This window comes from Anarrhichthys ocellatus, unplaced genomic scaffold (genome assembly GCF_004355925.1).
Source record: "Anarrhichthys ocellatus isolate YVR2014 unplaced genomic scaffold, GSC_Weel_1.0 scaffold40, whole genome shotgun sequence".
Lineage (NCBI taxonomy): Eukaryota > Metazoa > Chordata > Actinopteri > Perciformes > Anarhichadidae > Anarrhichthys > Anarrhichthys ocellatus.
Genome location: NW_022280070.1, coordinates 4,138,763 through 4,158,288, shown reverse-complemented (window position 1 = coordinate 4,158,288; position 19,526 = coordinate 4,138,763). Strand labels below are relative to the sequence as shown.

The following is a 19,526-nucleotide window of genomic DNA, read 5'->3' as shown; positions in this document are numbered from 1 at the left end:
ACTACACAATACCTTCAACACATACACCTCTAAGTTATATCTGTTTGGACTTTTAATGACCTGTCTTTTAAGTTTAATTTTTGCTTCCTGGTGTTTCTCATTTCTTCCTTTCATCTTCTCTGTTTTCTGTATTGCATATCTCCATAGGCATTATTAATTCCCTGCTCTTTAGAAAGAGTGAATTTCTGCCACCGTAATAGACTATTGAAAAGGTTGTTCCCTCTCTGGAGCACAGTACCAAATGAGTTATGTAACATCTTATTGGCTCTATAGATGTGAAATGGCCTTTTTCAGTTGTTATCTTTTATTTTATGTCCCTTCTTTCTTGTCCTCTCTCTCAATCAGTGAGAGACATCTGTACATTGTGTAATGTATTTAGAAATCACCCTACATGCTGTATGTGAAAACTGCATCTCACTGGAGAGAAAGGAATCTGATATTATTTATTGGGTTCTATGCAAGTTCTTAAATATATACTACTTTACAATAAAATGAATCTACTATTTTATTTGAATCTTACATGATCCTCCTCAGCAGCGTCACAGATTGTTTTTCTTCAGGTCATTCTGCCTCCATCCCAGTCTGTTAACATGCGCATGTGTGTGTGCAGTGTGTGTGTGTTTGAATGTCTGTGTAAGCCAGATCCTGGGTGCCTCTCCCTGCATGACTCACCGGCTGTCTGCGCTGCACTGTGCTCAGCCAGAAGGGAGGTGAGTCGGGGCTCAGCATCCCAGGATGTGAGCTCCAGCAATGATTGGGCAAGGCAGCCTCAGGCTTGCAGCCAATCACGAACCTCCCCTCTGTCCTCCATAGCTACCGCTGTATGATTGGACCAGGTGTTGCAGGGCGAGGAATGGATAGATGGTGAAACGAGACGAGAATGCCCCTTACTCATTCCCCCTTTCGTATGTAAAGACATGTTGTTCCTATTATATACAATTTTTACATGTACAAATTGTGCATTGGAAAGTATATTTTTTTTGCAGCCTCTCCATTGCTTTGGTAATATCTGACAAATTATCAGGCATGCAAAAATGTAAAAAGATAGATAGGAAATGGCAGGATTATCATATTTCAGTTCCTACAATAAACTGCAAGTTGAAGAGTGAGCAGGCTCCCCCATATTAACATTATGCACATGTCAAATGTTATCCTCCCCCACACCGACGTACACAGAGAAAATGAGTTGCCTATTACATGTTGAGCAGAAACACAAGTTGTTTAGTTTATATGCTTACCATGAATGGCGTGTTCTATATCACTTATGCATCTGTATGAACACGCAGTACAACGTTTGCCATTGATCTGACAGTCCTGCTTTTCATTCCAACCCACTACAGAGACTCGATGCATCAAAGTGAGTGTGTGAAGCGATTGTGTGTGTGTGTGTATCATTCCGTGGGCCCACCGATCCCACAGACTCACTCCACCCCACCATCTTCTCCGGAAATGCCACGTGTAGGACGGGAATGCACACTCACGCTCACACATTCCACATTCGGAATAATACCACTTTTTAATTTTTTCTCGGTCAGGGAGGGGTGGTAGAGGCTCGGGGGGGGGGTTTGGTGTGTAGAAGTGTGGGTCTGTTATCATCGTGACAACCTCTGCCCAGCGTTCCACTGGAGAAAGGGCCTTGTGTGTGTGTGTCTCCACATGAGTGTTTGCGTGCCTGTGTGTGTGTGTGTGTGTGTGTGTGTGTGTGTGTGTGTGTGTTTGGTCCACTGGGTACCAGGAGACGCAACATGAGTGTGTGAGCGAGCGAGCCAAACAATGGCCCTGATTTAGGCCGGCTGGGCAGTGGGTGAGCATAAGGCCGGGCTAAAACGTCCATGGAACGCACCAGTGGAGGACTGGCATTATGGGTAGAATACAGTGAGGGGTCTGTGACAGAATGAGGAGAGGCAGGGGAAGGGTGGTGGCATGCACCAGGACCTAAGAGCGGGGAGGGGAGGCTTGAGATAGGGGTGGTGAGTGTGTATGACAGAGGTCTTTTCTGCATCTGACAGAGCAGTGTTTGTGTCCTGTTTGGCTGAGGAATGCTGCTGTCCTGGGTGACAGGGGGCATTATGTGGGCCTTATGTCACTACTGGGTGTCTTGAAGCTGCACACAGAGCTGGCGCGTCAGTCGGCACACTACTAACATGCGTGACGGTCACATCAGGCGTGATACATGACCAGAAAATCTCAGCGCCCAGGGCAGAAATCCTCCACCGTCTGCAGATCAGTCCTCTGACTCGAAGCTGTGATACGTTTCTATCTTGCTCAGCTTTCTGTACTTTTTAATGTAGTCTGTATGGGAATCCAGGTTTTCCTTGTTTGCTGGACAGCTGGAGAGCTCTAGACGAGGACAGTACAGTATGTGTGTTTTCGTGTGTCCCAGTTGGAGGATGAGTTCGGTGCAGACCGGGAGAGGCAGCGTGGCGAGCTTGTTCAGCTGTGCGAGGGCTCGGAGGGTTAAATACTGCCGAGGCTCTCTCACACACATACTGCGACCGGGGGCTCTTTCTCAAATACACACAATGAGGCTAAGAGGCCTGGGGTTGGGGTCACAGGCTCTCGGTTCTCACACTCTGGACCAGTACTTCATCCCTGCTTGGGACTCCGACTCTGTCCCTGGTCCCGGTGCTCAGAGTGGCTGGCCGCTCCACCTTCGTCTTTCGACTCACCATCGTCATCTTCACTCTTGAAATATGAGGATCCATGGAGGTATTTCAATTTGCGCACGACTCGCTGGCTTAAAGTTTCTTTGTTCTTGTAGATACTTATTTAACGTAGCTAGAAAGTTGGGTTTATTTGCAATCAGGAACTCTGTCTTCTTCAGTTTTATTCAGGAAAATGTACATTCATTTTTTGGGCTGAGAGGAATTTGTATTTTTTTCTCTGTGCCCCTCTTTGTTTTATTGACTTTACTCATTGAAGAACTTTCTTCTCTTCTTTCCAACTACAACAGTCTTTTTTTATTCCTGTTTAAAAGTAATCTTCTGTCTTTCTTACTGTTCCTTTCCAGTCCAGCTGCTGAAATCATCAGACCTTGGCCGCCATAGTCTACTCTATCTAAAGGAGATTGGACATGGGTGGTTTGGCAAGGTGAAAAAGATATTTTTTTTGTTCCTAAAACACACTCAATCACACAGTGTTTTTGTGTCGGTAGACACCATCTTTGTACTAATTATTACTTGCCTTCAAATGCCTCTTTACTGTACTCGTACTGTACTCCAATGTGCTTTCTACTCTGTGAGGAATGCGATTGTAATGAGATGATGATGATCTCATTCTAGCAAAGCTAATCTTTGGCACATGTGTTAAGGAGGGAAGTTGAAATTCACAGTCACAGTAAATTCCTCACTATTTACTGCACAGTATGTGCTGCTGTTACACTTAGATTTGCTCATGAACCAATCTTATTTGTTGTTTTTTTTCTCACTTTGTAACTCCATAGTGATGCTGTCTCATTAATCACAGTCTGCAGTCCTAGAGTTTGGCAACAACGTACTTGTGTATACTTCCCAGGTTCTGCTGGGTGAGGTCAATGCGGGCCTCAGCACCACCCAGGTGGTTGTAAAGGAGCTGAAAGCCAGTGCCAGTGTCCAGGATCAGATGCAGTTCTTGGAGGAGGCGCAGCCATACCGGTCAGTTCACTGAAACATCAGCGGTCACTCAGCACAGCCCTTCAGAGCATGAGTAGCACGACATAGCAATGAAACAACTTAAATTAAAGATTTATTTATTGTATGTACGGTCGTTGTGCACTCAAACTCAAACCCTGTTTCCTCCACCAGAACCCTCCAGCACCCTGCCCTCCTGCAGTGCCTGGCACAGTGCTCAGAGGTCACTCCTTATCTGCTGGTCATGGAGTTTTGCCCTCTGGTGGGACACACTTTAATGATCAAATTAATTATTTTCTTTCTTGGTACCGTTTTGTTTGGATTATTCATACAGCTTCCAACCTCATGTCCTTTCTCCTCTCAGGGCGATCTGAAGAGCTATCTGCGCAGCTGTCGGGTGGCCGACTCCGAGACTCCTGACCCTTTGATCCTCCAGCGAATGGCGTGTGACATTGCCTCAGGGCTTCTGCAACTCCAAAAATACAACTTTATACACAGGTACAGTATGTCAGTCAGTCTAGCTCTATTTACCAACATCAACTTGAATCCTTAATGCACCGGAAAGGAACCCAAATGCTCTGCGCACCACCTGCTGGTCTCTCCCTGCAACAACATCCTGGTGCTGCCTGAGTACTTGTCACAAACTCCAGCATCAGTGATTTTGTTGCGGGGGGCGAGCCCCTATCGCTCTCTCGCAGCCATGTGTTTGGCTGCCATAGCAACTAATCAGTGGCTGCCAGACGAAAGATCTCAGTGTTTCAGGAGGAGTTGAGATTAAACAACGTGACTTTGTTTAGTGCGGTTCTTTACACAGTCAGGTGAGAAGAAATAGTACATGATGCTTTACATGTACACATTTCATGATGTGATTGAATTAATACTGTGGCTACATCGGATCATCATGATGCTGCGGAGACATTCATTTAAAATATTCATCAACAACATGTTTTCCAACGGAGTCCCGCCAACTTAAAACCAGTGTGGTGTTCAGAGACAAAACAAAAGAGGATTAAAAAGTAAAAAAACTGTTCTAACTTGTGATTGAAATTACAAAAGTTGTTCAGGGTCTTTAAAGAAGATCAATAAATATGTTTATGCAGCTCCGACTTTCTTTTGTTTTGACAGTGACTTGGCCTTGCGAAACTGCCTGCTAACTTCAGAAATGTCAGTTAAGATCGGAGACTATGGCCTTTCTCACAGCCGATACAAGGTCAGACTGTATTTCGATGTCATTTTTTTTGACTGCTTTTTACTTTTTCACCCTGTTAGTACTCCAACATGTATTTTTTTTTGTCATTGTTGTTTTTAATAGGATGACTATTATGTAACACAAGACCAGATGTGGGTGCCCCTGCGCTGGATTGCACCTGAGCTCATAGACGAAGTCCACGGAAACCTGCTGGTCGTTGACCAAACAAAGTCCAGCAACATATGGTGAGATAACACTACCATACCGACATCAATCTTTTATCATAGTATAGAAATGGTTTAACGCAGATCTTTTTCTTTCTGTATATAAAAATTGGAATGAAATGCTCTTACTTTGATTTAATGCCTATTTTATTGCTAGAATGTTACTTTGGATGCTCAGCTTATGATGTTTTCCTGTGCTTTGTCCTCTGCTTTTATTGTGAAACTCTTTGGGAAATGTGTGTACAGCACAAATATTCTCGTGACATAACATCAAAACGGTTACAGCTTGTTTGGAACATGGCCATATCTGAGATATGAGTGAGTGCACTTAATGGTTTCTTCGCTCGTTCCAGGTCATTGGGGGTGACTGTGTGGGAGCTGTTTGAGCTGGGAAACCAGCCGTACAGACACTACTCTGACAGACAGGTGCTGACATATGCTGTGAAGGAACAGCAGCTCAAACTACCCAAACCCCTGCTCCAGTTCCCCCTGGCTGAGCGCTGGTGAGACATAGTTGCATGCCCACACATGTACAGGGTGACTCTTATATATCTTGATTCCACATACATTTTAGACATTACAAAGCCTTCAGGTCTTGCTGGCCAATTCATTTTCAACAAGTCAATGTGTCTTGTTTTTGAAATAGGGTTCTGCTTTTAGTGGTGCACCGGTCCACCTTAGCAATAATTCTCTTTGCTAGCAAGGGCAGATGATCAATACTTCTCCTATTCTTTATGATCCCCCCTTGGCATCGACCGGAGTAAAATCACCTCATTCATCTTTATCTGGGCAGCCAGCCAAATATTATACTTATTTATTTATTTTCAAAATTGTTCTTCACTAAATTAAATGCGCTCCACTGAGGAGGCTCCAAGGAGGAAAGTAAACATCTTTTAACTATGTCAGCATCTGCACTGCACCTCCGTCATATACTCTATATGTCTGGAACAAGTACTATGTGTTGCTAGAAAGTGCTGACTTCAAAAGTTTATTTTATATCGCCTTGATGTGAGTCTAGGATCAATTGTTTTACTTTTTCCTATTTCTCTCCTTATGTAAAAAAGTATATATATCAATAAGATCTTATTAGCTGCAGAAGTATCGACAGTAACACAATTATAACACGTAATCTCTTTTGCCCCCGATTTTGTTCTTCTCTTTCTGTCCAGGTACGAGGTGATGCAGTTCTGCTGGCTACAGCCGGAGCTGAGACCTAGCAGCGAGGAAGTCCACCTTCTGGTCACATACTTGTGTGCCAAAGGCTCGTGTGAGGCTGAGGAAGACTTTGAACAACGTTGGAACGCCTTGAGACCCAATCTGTTCAGCAGCACCTCCCACACAGCTGCATCCACAAACCTAGTCCTGACCCCTACACCTGCCTCAGCTGACGTCCCCAGTCCAGACCAAACACAGGCATTGGAGCTGGCCTCCTCTGCCTCGTCCTCCTTCCCCCTCCTGGAGCACTTCTCTGACAGCTTCCACTCCGACACAGGGGATGACCTGCTGACCGTCACAGAGACCAGCCATGGTCTCAACTTTGAGTACAAATGGGAGCAGGCCCGAGCTGAGCAGCCTTACTGCTCCTCCTCCACCAGTGGGGCACTGGGCCAGGGGAACCCATATTACCAGGATATCTACTATTCAATTAAAGGAAGCACCTCAGGGGGTTGCAAGACTGACAGCCCGACATCGGGCCTATCCCCATCCTACTATGAACCTGAACACCCTGGTGTAGTCCCAGTATTGAGTGCCCACAGCCCCTCGGTCAGCAGCGAGTATTACATTCGCATAGAGGAACCAATGGAGTGTAACATTAACCTGGATGACAGCGTGGTGGACTACAGCCCAGGACTGGAGGCCAGCAGCAGCAGGTTGTCCTCTGAGAGTCGGACTGGTCAATCCATGGCACAGCCCAGTGCTTACTGGTCAACTGACAACAACAGATCTTCTGCCTATGACTCTGATTCAAGCCCCACCGTCCAACTAAACATGGAACCACTGCTGAGACGGCCATCCAGCACCAGCCCTGTAAAGCTACGCCACTCGCACAACTGCTTCTCATCCAGTCAAGATGACACGATCTACTGTGAACAGTCATCGGCATACAAGGCCCGGCAACCCTGTCTGTCTGTACTGGATACATCGCCAGATTCCAGATCAAACCTTGTCCATCCAGTTGGGCGTTTAGAAAACCCGCGCAGTTTGTCACAAGCAGTCAGCAGCCCAAGCTTAGGGTTCTGTGATCCCTACCTTGAAGCAGGCACAGGCCGGAGCATGGTGAATGAAAGCTGCCATAATATGATGGGTCCCCTCAGAAAGACACTACCCATTGTTAACCACATTAGCATCGATGTCGAGACCGACGACGGCCTGCTGGTGGGCCAGCAGAGAGGCGACGACATCGAGGATGACCTTTTCTCTGAAGGAGAGGCCACTAACTGGACCTCAAACCATTCAGCAAACAATAATAGCCTGAGCTTTGACGGCAGGCAGACAGGCAGTGGGCATGACAGCTATCTGGACCTTCAATATACTGCTCACTCTAACGCAACAGAATTATGGTCTTTAACCAAGGCCACCACAAGAACCTTCCACAGCTCCAGGTTTTGTGGCACCTTCGAGGCAGAAGGAGGAGACTCTGGTTGTAACGCTGCTAGCAAGCCCAGTGAATTAGGTTCATACATTCACTTATGTCACAAGGAAAAAGAGGAGGCTGCCACTCAAGCAGAAAATAACTTAACTGCAGAACATCTAAGAAGTATATATTCTCTTACCAGCTCAAGTATTAATGCCAGAAGTGCAGGGGGTCGAACAATGGAGGGACAATATGAAAAGCAGTTGTTGCCTAAGGGAGAGAGATTGTACTCTGAGCCTAAGATGATACCTGAGCCAAGTTATATAAAGTCTCCATCCTCTTTCAAGGAGGCTCAGACTGGCCAAACAGGAGCCTTGTCAGACAAGCGGCAAGGTAACATGTGGGAGGGGGTTTCAACAGGAATCCCTGTTGGTCATGGAGACAAGAGGCTAAACTATCCAGATACATCAGAAAGTAGCAGAGGATTGGACAGTGGAGTGGGGGTCAGACACTACAGCATTAGCCTGGTTGAGCTTGGTGACTTTAGTGAGGATGATGATGATGACATCACAGATATTACATCGGGGATCTTTGCCGACTTCAACCTGGACTATGCTGAGATAGAGGAGGAAGAGCTCAGCCCATTAAAGCATCCGGAGGGAACTCCTGACTCTGTAGACACCCTTAACCTGTCCTCATCGATGGCAAGTAATCAGGCCTTCAGCCCCGATCCCTTCAATACTCCTGTCCTACCCAAATCCCTGGACAGTGGCTATGACACAGAGAACAATGAATCTCCAGAGTTTCTCTTCAAAGAGCTTGGAGATCCCCGGTGTGGTGAGAGGAGCCCTAGGCTGGGGGGAGAAGCAGAACTAGTTCTGCAGGTGGGTTTGGGACAAGGGGTCTGCACCTCAGAGCTACAGTTAAAGAGCCTGACTGACAAGAATGCATACAGGGATTCAGCCTATTTCTCAGACTATGATGCTGAAAATGAGAGGAGCCCTCAAGAGGAAGGCAGTAAGTTCTTTTCAGGTCCAAGTAACGGTGACTTTCATACTGAGAAATTGAGCACCATCAAAGATGATGATATTGTGAAAAGGCAATTAAACGAGAAACATTTAACAAATCTAAGACACATCAAAAGTTGTGTTTTGGTGAATCACTCAGAGGCTGACCTTGGCTCAAACAATCCCCTCCCCACCCCTGGGTTGTCCATGCTATCACCGTTTCCTCCACAGATGGGTGGCTGCCTGACTAAAGAGTCTGCCCCTGCAGATGATGATCTTGGGTTGACGGAGCACTCAGGAGAGGAACCTTCCTCAGAGCTTAGCTCCTCCATTGGGTCTGACGCCTCTTCCACTGCCCAGGAGGCCTCAGGAAACCATAACCAGGGGAACAGGAGAACAGAAGATTATTCTCCTGTCCAGTCTTTGAATTCTGACTCCACCATAACTGACTACAGAGATGAGGCCCCCAACAAAAAGGAAAGTGGTGATGGATCCACAGAGGATGAGCTGCCCGAATTCAATCACGTCCAGGAAGAGACGGAGGACAGAAGGGAGGGTGCGAGAATAAACGAGGAGGATTTTGAGGACATAGACGCGGGGGAATGCGACTCACAGGACAGCTTATGTGAGGAATCTAACGGCGCTGTCGACCTGTCCTCTTCCTCGTCATTGTTGGAGCTGTGCGGAGAAGATGTGAGAGCGCCGCTGGAAGAGGCCGAGGAGGAAGATGATTCAGATGACAGCGAGTCTGATGAAGAGTTGAGGACTTATAACATCCAAGATGAAGACAGCGAGGAGAGTGAGGAGGATTTCACCCCGGTGCCAGTGGTGGTAAGCGACTGCAGCAGGGCTAGACACCTCCGCAGTCTCCTGAAGATGCCCACATTGCTCACCCAGTCCTTCTGTGACGAGCTGGAGAGGAAGAAGAAAGCGGTGTCCTTTTTTGATGATGTGACGGTGTTCCTTTTTGATCAGGTATGACACCTTAATAGGTCAAAGATGTTCAATGTGTGTTGTATATTTAGGATTGCTTTATTGCTTTAGAGAATGAGGGGGATGTTTATGTTCATGTCTTCTAGGAGAGCCCTACGGGAGAGCTGGCAGATTACGCCTTCCCCACTGGAACAGAGTCCAATGGACAGGAATCTTCGGGGGAAAAAAACGCTGACCACCAGCTGCAACCTGACCCTGAACTTGAAGCTCGATCCTGTGAACCCTTTTGTGTTTCTGAAGAAACAGATGGGAACAACTCAGAGAAGGGTGAGTTTGTCAAGGACACAAAAAGCTACGCAGAGTTATCCTAGTTGATGTTTCTCAGATTGTTTACAATAACTCCAATTGTGACTTGTCTGTGTGCATTCAGGTGCGGGTTATGAATGGGAAGATGAACTCTTGTTAGAGCCGCATTCATCCTCACCTAAAACCATCCCCGAGCCCCCGTCCTCACCCACATCCCCCTCCAACCGTCCCGAGGCTCCGAAACCTGCAGCTGTAGCGCTTAACCGGTTTATGGTCTCCCGATTCTCTATCACACATGTCTCCGACCCCCACATGGGCTCAGCTACAGGTCTGTATTAACTGTCTTTTATACACAGTTGGGACTGTTGTATAATGTTGAAACTCTCTCTAATCTTAAATTCACAATCATCTAATAAAGTAATAAATGCTCGTTTTTTGTTGCTACAGCATATGAGCCCTGTAAATCACAGAAACCCTCATTAACTAAAAGGGAAACTTTTTTTCGGGGGGTTTTATGTTGGCGCCACCTTGTCTTTACATGAATCTGTACATGAATCCTGATTTAGAATTTATTTTTGAGTAAAAACAATGACACATTTTTTAGTAGCTTAGCAGTGTTGATTATATTTGTTGATACATGCGCATCAAGTTTTCGGAATTTTGTGCATAGTTCCATTTCTGTGTGTATATAATGGGATGTTGCAATGGAAGCTTCCATACTTATTTCCAATCTTTGATTTTCAACAGGTAACAGAGAAGATGGCCCAAAAGATTGATTGGCCCCACGGTCCTGAGTGGACGAGGATGAATCCTGGTCCTTCTCAACACAGAAAAGCAGCATTATTATATTTAAATGTTTTACAGAGTTTTATTTTTTATCAACATTTGGGGCATCTGACCCTGGTGACCCTTTATGAGACAGTGCCTCATATTGTAGTGGGAAAAAAAACACGATTATTTGGCACCTTTTTTATTTTGTGGCAAAAGGGATAGCTGCTGGTGCGGTAACCTGAGTGAGACAACCAAGCCGGTGGATACAATTCACATTGTATTGTTTGCAGAATTAAAATCTACAAGTTTATTAGTTAATATACAGTATATCTCGATTTCTGTTGGTGACCTTACAGCTAAATTAGTTAACTTAAAAGAAAATAACAGGTGAATTAAAGGAAATGACAGGCTTCATAACTGCTCCTCTCATTGGCTGCCATGGTCCACCCGCTCAACATTTCTCTGGCATTTTTAAAGACTGTTTCAGCCCTCATTGTTGGCCCCAGAGAACAATGCTCAATAATTGTTGCTATTGTCGATTTCTAAACACAAAACCAGACTTTATAATAGCCGTGGGCGGTGGTGGTGGTGAGGGTGTTTGTAGAATGGAGGTACAGGAACTTATTTAGTCCCTTAATCCAAATCATATTGATGGTGGATTCGCTATGCTATGGAAATATGATGCAGGAAATCAAGTTGTCACTCCCTAATTATCACCAACACTCACTCTGATTAATGATGACCTACAGTATATGTCTAGAGTTATCATATCTGTCTGAAGCACTTTGTATAGCCAAACTGGGTCTTTTATTGTGGAAGTTGTGGTTCTGTTGCTCTTCATCCACCCCCCTCTCCCTCTATCCTGGAATGAAAATATCTAAACGTGTGAGGTTCCTTATTTGTGTCCACAGTGCCAGCTACAGTTTCACTTTATTTGTGGCATATTAGCTTTGTTTATGTGACATTTCATCAGCAATAGTGACACCGAAGGGATAGTGTTTCAACACTACCGAGCGGTGTCATATCAATATGTCATCATGCATCTTTTCTACATCCATGTATTGTCCACAGTGTCATACATAATGTATTCTATTAGATTTGTGCTGAATGCCCGGGTGTAGAAAAAAAAAACAACTTCAAAATATGACATCTCACATATTGTATGAATGTTTTACCAACATGTAGCAGGTAGCTTGACTTGAATTACTACTGCTGTATCGACTGCTCCCTCCCCTTCTCTATCCTTCTGTAGCTCAAAGTGTCAATTCAGTTTCCTCTCAACCTTGCCTTTTCATTTCTGCAAGAAGAGAAAACGTTGCTAGTATTTTTATACGAATTTGAAAAAGATGCAATCCAGGATGATTGTCTCTTAAAATTTGCCGGAGATATTACAAGGCCTATTGGCTAAAGTGGCAGACACCTTTGGAGAAGGTGAGGTGGGTTGCTGTGTGCACCGGTAGTAACATCGTTGCTCTTTCCATTTTCCCCCTCACTCATTGCTATTGTACTATCCCAAACAAATAAATCCAAATACTTTTTCCCCTTTGTGTGTCTGTGATACATTTATCTGCATCGATGTCGAAGAGGTGCACTTTCCTACAAAACAAGACCACATGAAAACACGACACATGAAAGTGTGAAGTTTCTGCCCATTCAGATTTATTTTGGACAAGATAATTTATGCACTTTCTGTACAGTACGGATATAATACAAACGGGGACAAAAGTGAGAAATGGACAATGAAAGCTATATAAAAGTGTAAAAAAAAAAAAAAAAAAAAAAAAAAAAACTGATTTGAAACTTGCTGCCCAAATGAGCCGTGTAATAAAAGCCTGATCATATCACTCAGTGTAAAGGACTCATCCATGGAAAATTGACTTTTCATGATGGAACTTGATTTCATGCAGTCTCAGAGGCATTTTAACACGTTCACACTATTTTTCTTTTTTTGTTTTCTTTTAATCGCATACAGCTCCGCTTCTACCCTAACACTAGATAAATGCCTCTGATCTAAGCTTTTCTCCCAACAAGTGTATAATACGGAGAATGAACGATCAAAAGCTATGATAATACTGTACCTTATCTGATAAGCTACCACTCCCTCAAAGCTAAATATATATATTTTTTAAAAAGAGCATGCAGTGTAGTTCATCTCTTGGATATCTGACAACACATTACTGAAATATTCTTGTATTTCAGTGAAATCGCACTGTGCAGGAGATTGCTAAGCAAAAAAAAAAAAATTCTGACATTACAAGCAAAACAAAAACAGAAATAACCCCACTTTTACTTTAAGGAATATTAAAAAAAACCTAATTGAACTGTGATGCATAAGCCCTCAAACCAGTTTACATAATGATTGGGTCAATGCTGCATGAAATACATATTAAAAAAAAAAAAAAAAAAAAAAAAAAAAAAAAAAATTAGAAGGCACAGTTCCCACATTTAAAATATGGGTATACTGTATCACAACTAGTAAATATATCACTATGTTATATCATTTAACAAAAGCAGAATCATAGTTTACTTACCAACTGACCAGTTCTAGCTATTTGTTGCAGCATCCAATCAACACACTGTGCAGATTACAGTGATGCACTGAACTGTTGTCGACAATCTTATTCACCCTCAAGCCGCATTAAAACAACCTTTGCCGTTCCTTCGCTGCTCATGAATGCAAATAATCCTCAAATGAAATCTACAGTGTATAAGCGTTGAAGGACAAAATAAATCCCATCGCATAAGTGCAAATAAATAATATTGTGACTGCATTACTAGTAAAAACCTATTAGCCATACCTTATCCACAACTGGTGAGATCTAAATAACTAATCAAATCTACTATCACAATTGAATGCGATTGAATGTTCAGGCTGAGACATTCAATGATTGTGGAGGCATTTGCAAAAAATATCACGAGGATTAACTAGAAATTCTCAAGAGTGAATTTCCACGGCAAAGAAACTTAATTCTTTGTAGTGCGACACCTCTTGTGCCCTCTTGTGATGACATCATACAACTGACATGTCAATGTTGGCCATTTTCTCTCTCTCTCTCTCTCTCTCTCTCTCCGTCAAAAAGGGCCCATTAGTGGACAAAAGTGGGCAGCAGGCCGCTAGTAGAAGATGGGAGCAGATCGGTCATCATTGAAGGTGGGCCGGAGGTAGACCTCCATGGAACGGTCACTGTGGGAAGAGGAGGGGTGAGACAAGGACAGGTTGAACATAGACAGAATTTAGAGGGGATACATGGTCAGATATGCAACAACACCCAAAGAAATCTGCCTTCCCATTGCTTTGTTTCTTACAGTAAAGCTGAGCAAATAGTTACAGTATCTACGGTGAGTTTTAGCAAGCATGTAATGAGAAAGCTCAGGTTAGATGTGGGAGGAAAAAAAGAACAACAGCTCGCTATAGGCTTGCATGCAGGGTTAGTTTTCTGATATTGTGATATGCACACACATAAAAATAGCTCTTTTACAACCCAAAGCCTCCTGGACTGACAGAACCAAATGCTGCCACATCCACGGAGGCCATAGGACAGAAAAGACCCGTAATTCCCAGCATCCTACTGCAGCCAGAAAGCCAATGATAGCAGAGAGAGAGAGAGAGAGAGAGAGAGAGAGAGAGAACCATGAGTAACAGAGAGAAGGAGTAAAAGGATTGGCTGAGAGGCGATGGAGGCTGGTGACTTACGGAGGTCCTGTTCCCTCAGAAGCGGGACAATTCTGGACCCAAACTGGAAGGTAAAGAGAACCTTTGGGTTTGAATGGCTCTTCGCTCAGATCATGCATGGGTCACATTTTGTAACGACACTGCTGGTTAGTCTGGTGCAAGATGAACATACCGTAGGTTCACACTGAAGTACACACTTCATGCTCAACATGCCATATACTGTGATGCTGCTTTTCAAATCCCTAAACTAGGTGAGGAAATGTGTCTGTGGCTCGCCTTAGTGGACGTACAGTTTACTGCAAATGCAATGCAATCAACAGGCAGGCGTGTCTGCTAAAAATGCGTACATTACTATTTCCATCACAGTTCACACACACACACACACACACACACACACACACACACACACAAGCTAAAATACAACAAAAAGAAGAAGATAAGCAGGCAGGCAGAGTTCAGACACTCACAAATCACATATACACAACACCACCACACAAACGGAAAGTCTTTCCGACAAGTTTTTTTTGTATTGTTACAGTAACAAAGAGCGCCACAGATGCTTTGGGTGTTACGGGGGAGAAGTATAAGGATAAACTGCATGCCTGGGACACAGCTGTGGCCTGAAATGAGTCACGCAAAAAAAATTATTCACTTAAACATTTAACGGGTAAAAAAAAAAAAAAAAAAAATCAGTTAAGAGCCATAACTTTGAAACAAGAAAGAACAGACTGAATTAATTAATTAAGCTATTTTAAAAAAAGTTCAGTAAGCAAGAGCAGAGAGGAAAGGACAAAACAGACACTGGCAGTTGCTGCTTACATGAGAATTTGCTGCTTTTCCTTTTTTATATTAACAATAATAAAAAAATAAAATAAAATCAGTTCGCCAGCCATAACTTTAAAACAAGAGGGAAAAAAAAGTTCAACAAAACTGAAAATGTCAGCGTCACTGACAGAACAGATTTCTCGTCAGACCAGACTGTTTATTAATATATAGAGATATGTTTTATTTAGAATACCTTTGTAAAAAGTCACCATACATTCAAGGTCAATTTTTAGTATCACATTTTCTGGTTTCCCTCCACAGCATGCATAAGATAAACACTTCAACTAATCAGTAGTTTCTCATTGTTTCTGGAAATTATTAATTATTTTACAAGGACAATAATAATAATCATAAAAAAAAAGACCAAAAACTACAGAGCCACTCAGGGAATACAATCATAAATAACACAGAGCTGCAAAAGCCGTGGTTGTCATTTCACCTAAAAACTAAATCACAGCTGTTATTGAGAATACTCAACAGAAGACCCCTCCAAACTCAATAGCCTCAGAAAAAAGACCACACTGAAGGTTATTGGAGTGAGGCATTTTCATTTGTACTAACAACTCTGGCAGTAAGTTCAGCCAAGAATGGCAAAAAAAAAGACAGATTTTTAATTGGGCTGAGATTGGAAAGATTAATTGAATATTGATATGAAAACTGGTTTTGCAATGATCATAACACAGTGCAATTTGGTTGACTGATGGAAACAATTTATATACGTAGATATATATTCTGTATATTCTAGAAGCTGAATTTCAAAATTTGCTTCATTGCACATAAAGTCTGTGTTTAATAGAAAAAAACAAAAGAAGCAAAGTAAGGCAAATATGACACACCCTGTGGACGGAAAATCAAGTCTAGCACTGACACGAGGAAGCACAGCGCGACCTACGGGATCTCTCAGAACAGAAACATAGTAATCTGCTGCACAGCCTTACTTTAAACAAAGCTTTTTTTTTTTTTTTTTTAGCATATGTGTGTTGGGTGGGAACTCGATAATATTGGGCCCACGTGTGCTTAAAAAAGGCCATTCGGCCAGTGGCTTTAGTACAACGACATTGAAGTCTTTTGGCACTTGTACAGTACATGAACATGTCTTTTAGTTTGACAAAATGACACAACCATGTACATGCATGAAAGACAAGCAGTAGCCAAGGCAGTCTCTTGAGAGATCAGTCCGTGATGGTGGACTGTGATCAGAGATAGAGTATTCAGAGTCCATATCGCTGCATGCCGAGCGGGTAGGGCCCACTCTGGCTCTCACGCTCAACGCAATCCTCCACCCACCAACCGCTACTGTCCACATCGACACCACCAGCAGCAGCACCCGGGATGGACGGAAGGAGGAAAGGAGGGACCCGAGGAGGAAGAGAGGACAGAAAGGAGGGATGAAACTGGCCTCTTCCACTTGGAGAAAGGGTGTGTGTGGAGGCAGAGGAGGAGAGGTGGAGATAAGTGGACAGGAGGAAGGCTAAGAGGAGGGAAAGATGGGGAGGAAGAGGCCCCTGTGCTATCCGCAGCTGTCTGTGTCTGTCTTTATGTCTGTTCTCACACAGTCGAAATCAATTTGCCATCAGGACTGTCACTGTGGAACAAAGAGAGAAGGAAGCTTGCCAGGTCGGACACACTCAGAGAGAAATGGAGAAAGACAAGACAGGCACAAGGAGGCAGAGTAGAGTTTTGGAGAAGTGTAGGTGGGGGTCACGAAAACATATGTCGCCCCACCTACAGCGCCAAACACGCCTGCCGTGATCAGGAAGATTGGACTTCCAATTCCCTCATCAACACTTTTTAAATCCAGATATGTTTGCCGGTTGGATATTACTGCCCATATTAAGCGGTTTTAGTGAATATTGACCTCTGTCTGTCACTAAGAAAGTAGACAAACCCCAGAAGTTAAGGTTGATGAGAAAATCAAGTCATCTCCTTAGCTGGAGGGATGTAGTGTTCTATTAGTCTGTTGGGGTGAATACACCCTGCACGACAGTGTTGTCTCAAAATATTGATACAGAAAAAAAACAAAACACATTCAGAGCAGACAAGAGTATGTAAAACAGCTCGACACCGGTGCCCAAAGCCCCAGACTGACAAGCAGTGATGACTGAGATGAGGTCAGCGTGATGTCTACCGTCACAACATGTACTCCACCAAACACTAATATGAGTGCACGTAGGCCATTTCTCTCTCTCTCTCTTACACACACACACACACACACTTATATACACGTTCACAAAGATGTACTCCCTGATTGGACAGAAACAGGCATGGCATCATTCCTAATCCTAACCACACACAACCCTCCTGAGTCAGCAAGGATTTGATTACAGTGATATTATACTGTGCCAAGAAGAGTACTCTGACTATAAACTGAGACTCTGACCCCCGCTAGACTGCATTCATTACTTTAAAGAGCTATTTTCTTTTTTAAAGTTAAGTAAACAAGAGCAAAGGACAAAAAAGACACAGTAAAAAATATTCGAAGGAAACACTGTGCATACATCTCATGAGGTGGGTATTTTACCGATACAGCAAAAATATAAATCGCTTGGGCCTAATTATATTCGTCACCAGTTGTGAAATATTAGTGTGTATTAATCAATTAGTCGATCCAAAATAAATATGAATTGCCAATTGGCTGATAATTGTTATTTGTTGAGTAAATTGTGAAATCCTAAATTCTCAGGCCACTTGCTTCTTATCGTAAATTGGATATATTTGGGTTCTGAAGACGGTAATTTGAAGACGGCTGATTCAAGTTTGCCACATTGTTCTGACATCTTATAGACTTAAGTAATAAACTAATACTGGAAAAATATTCTACAAACAAACAAATACTGCTTATCTTATTCAGATATGGGTGATTGTACGGTTCATCAAAGTGTCCCACACACTAACTGTATACAGTATTTGTTGTATACTATTTATCATGGAATACTCTATGCAGTTGGTTAAAAATAAATGTGCTTCAGAGTGATGCAATATATGAGAAATGCCTGTGCCTATTAAAATGAAAATGATCTTCCTTGTGCTATCTCACTACTACCTACTATTAGTCATGTTTTGCGACTGGTCATTGTATTATGGGACAATGGTTTACAACACTGAACTCAAAAAAAAGCAGGTCATTTTTAGGATCCATACTGACTGTGGAGAATAACTCGGGTGAAATGCCATTCAGCTGAAGTGTGTGGCTCTTGTGTCTTTCTCTAATAAGTAACTACATCCAAATTATCCAAGTTAAACAATCCAGATGGCAGCAGCAGTCATCAGTCAATACTTAGAGGGCAGAAAAGGCACTTACCTTGTGGCAAAGCGGCCGTCATAATCCTCAATAGCAGGCTGAAAAGATAAAAGTAACACTTTTTACATTGTGTGCTTGTGTAGGACTGAATTACCTTGCTGTACTTGCATACAAACACTAGGCGGCAGCAGAAACTGAGCCAAAGTCTCCTTTACAGCTACTGCAGCATTACTCATATCCAATTATGCAAAACACAAGACTAAACCAGAGGAGGGCTACAAATTAAGTGAGCAAGAGAAATAAGCGTTTGTGTGTCGTTAACGGATACTACATATGCTAAATTGCACCAACCTGTGCACCAACCTGTGTGCCAAAGCCTGCCATGCTGTAGGGCCGTGGGCGGGTCTGTGCTAGGCTCTGTGCCAGCAGTCGGGCGGTCAGGCCATAGTCAGGTGTGGGCAGTGATGCATCACTCTCCAACAAATTCCCTGTGCTGCTACTTTTCCCATGGTTGAGGCTGGGATAGGCAAGAAAACAAAAAGGGCCTCAGACTTGGGTTCATTCGGGCTCATTAACTCGACACAGTTTGTGACAGAATAATGCTCCGTACTTCACTTTGAGCTTCTCACTGTCGCTTTCAGGCAGCACACGCGTGTAGGAGAATGGGAACCAGCCACGCCTGAGGAAAAGGGAGCACTTTGTTAACTTATACGTCTACATTAACTGTAGTAAGTAACAAGTATTTATCCGATCTCACAGTATGGATTCAGACAAATTTGAATAGATTAGCACATTACTTACATCTTGTTCTTCTCATTTTCCCCGTAGTGCCAGCCATCGCGGGCCTCAGGCACTAGCAGGGTGATGACATCTCCCTCAGAGAAACTGAGCAGGGTGCCGTTGTCACCTGCAGCATGGGAGAAGATGGCCTGGACACGAGCGCGCCCGTTCTTTTCCAGGCCTGCTGCCATGGAACTGGACCTGGGCAGGGTTCGTGTCTCTCCTGTAATGTTTGCAGACAGGGACATTGGTCAGTGACACGAACATTCCCTGTGCTTCCTTTGAGACACCGAAGAGCAGCAGTTCTCATCCCAATGGCCGCCATTGTAATTTAACAGACATTGGAAGGTGATAATCTTATTATGATTTAAACTATTCATGAGGTGTTCTGCTT

The 19,526-nt window shown here is 43.5% G+C and overlaps 2 protein-coding genes across 15 annotated transcripts in view; one reads left to right on the top strand and one right to left on the bottom strand.

Moving 5' to 3' along the window:
* The window catches only part of LOC116394723 (serine/threonine-protein kinase LMTK1-like), a 30,832-nt gene extending 18,430 nt beyond the window's left edge, over positions 1-12,402 (top strand). For 2 of the 3 annotated variants that reach the window (XM_031867996.1, XM_031867994.1), the window contains 11 exons: positions 3,011-3,090; positions 3,514-3,632; positions 3,783-3,870; positions 3,973-4,106; positions 4,734-4,818; positions 4,921-5,042; positions 5,375-5,524; positions 6,191-9,578; positions 9,683-9,863; positions 9,967-10,170; positions 10,590-12,402. In XM_031867996.1, coding sequence (XP_031723856.1) covers positions 3,011-3,090; positions 3,514-3,632; positions 3,783-3,870; positions 3,973-4,106; positions 4,734-4,818; positions 4,921-5,042; positions 5,375-5,524; positions 6,191-9,578; positions 9,683-9,863; positions 9,967-10,170; positions 10,590-10,618 — 4,580 coding nt within the window. In that variant the 3' untranslated portion in view covers positions 10,619-12,402. Of the gene's footprint in view, positions 2,710-3,010; positions 3,091-3,513; positions 3,633-3,782; positions 3,871-3,972; positions 4,107-4,733; positions 4,819-4,920; positions 5,043-5,374; positions 5,525-6,190; positions 9,579-9,682; positions 9,864-9,966; positions 10,171-10,589 lie in introns of all 3 variants that reach the window. The other variant, XM_031867997.1, reaches the window with a different exon arrangement.
* LOC116394724 (brain-specific angiogenesis inhibitor 1-associated protein 2-like) overlaps positions 12,251-19,526 on the bottom strand; it is a 47,573-nt gene continuing 40,297 nt past the window's right edge. For 2 of the 12 annotated variants that reach the window (XM_031867998.1, XM_031868009.1), the window contains exons 10-14: positions 19,154-19,355; positions 18,963-19,031; positions 18,704-18,869; positions 18,413-18,450; positions 15,965-16,407 (exon numbers count right to left, since the gene is read on the bottom strand). In XM_031867998.1, the coding sequence (XP_031723858.1) occupies positions 16,323-16,407; positions 18,413-18,450; positions 18,704-18,869; positions 18,963-19,031; positions 19,154-19,355 (560 nt within the window). In that variant the 3' untranslated portion in view covers positions 15,965-16,322. The other 10 variants (XM_031868008.1, XM_031868005.1, XM_031868001.1 and 7 more) reach the window with 10 other exon arrangements.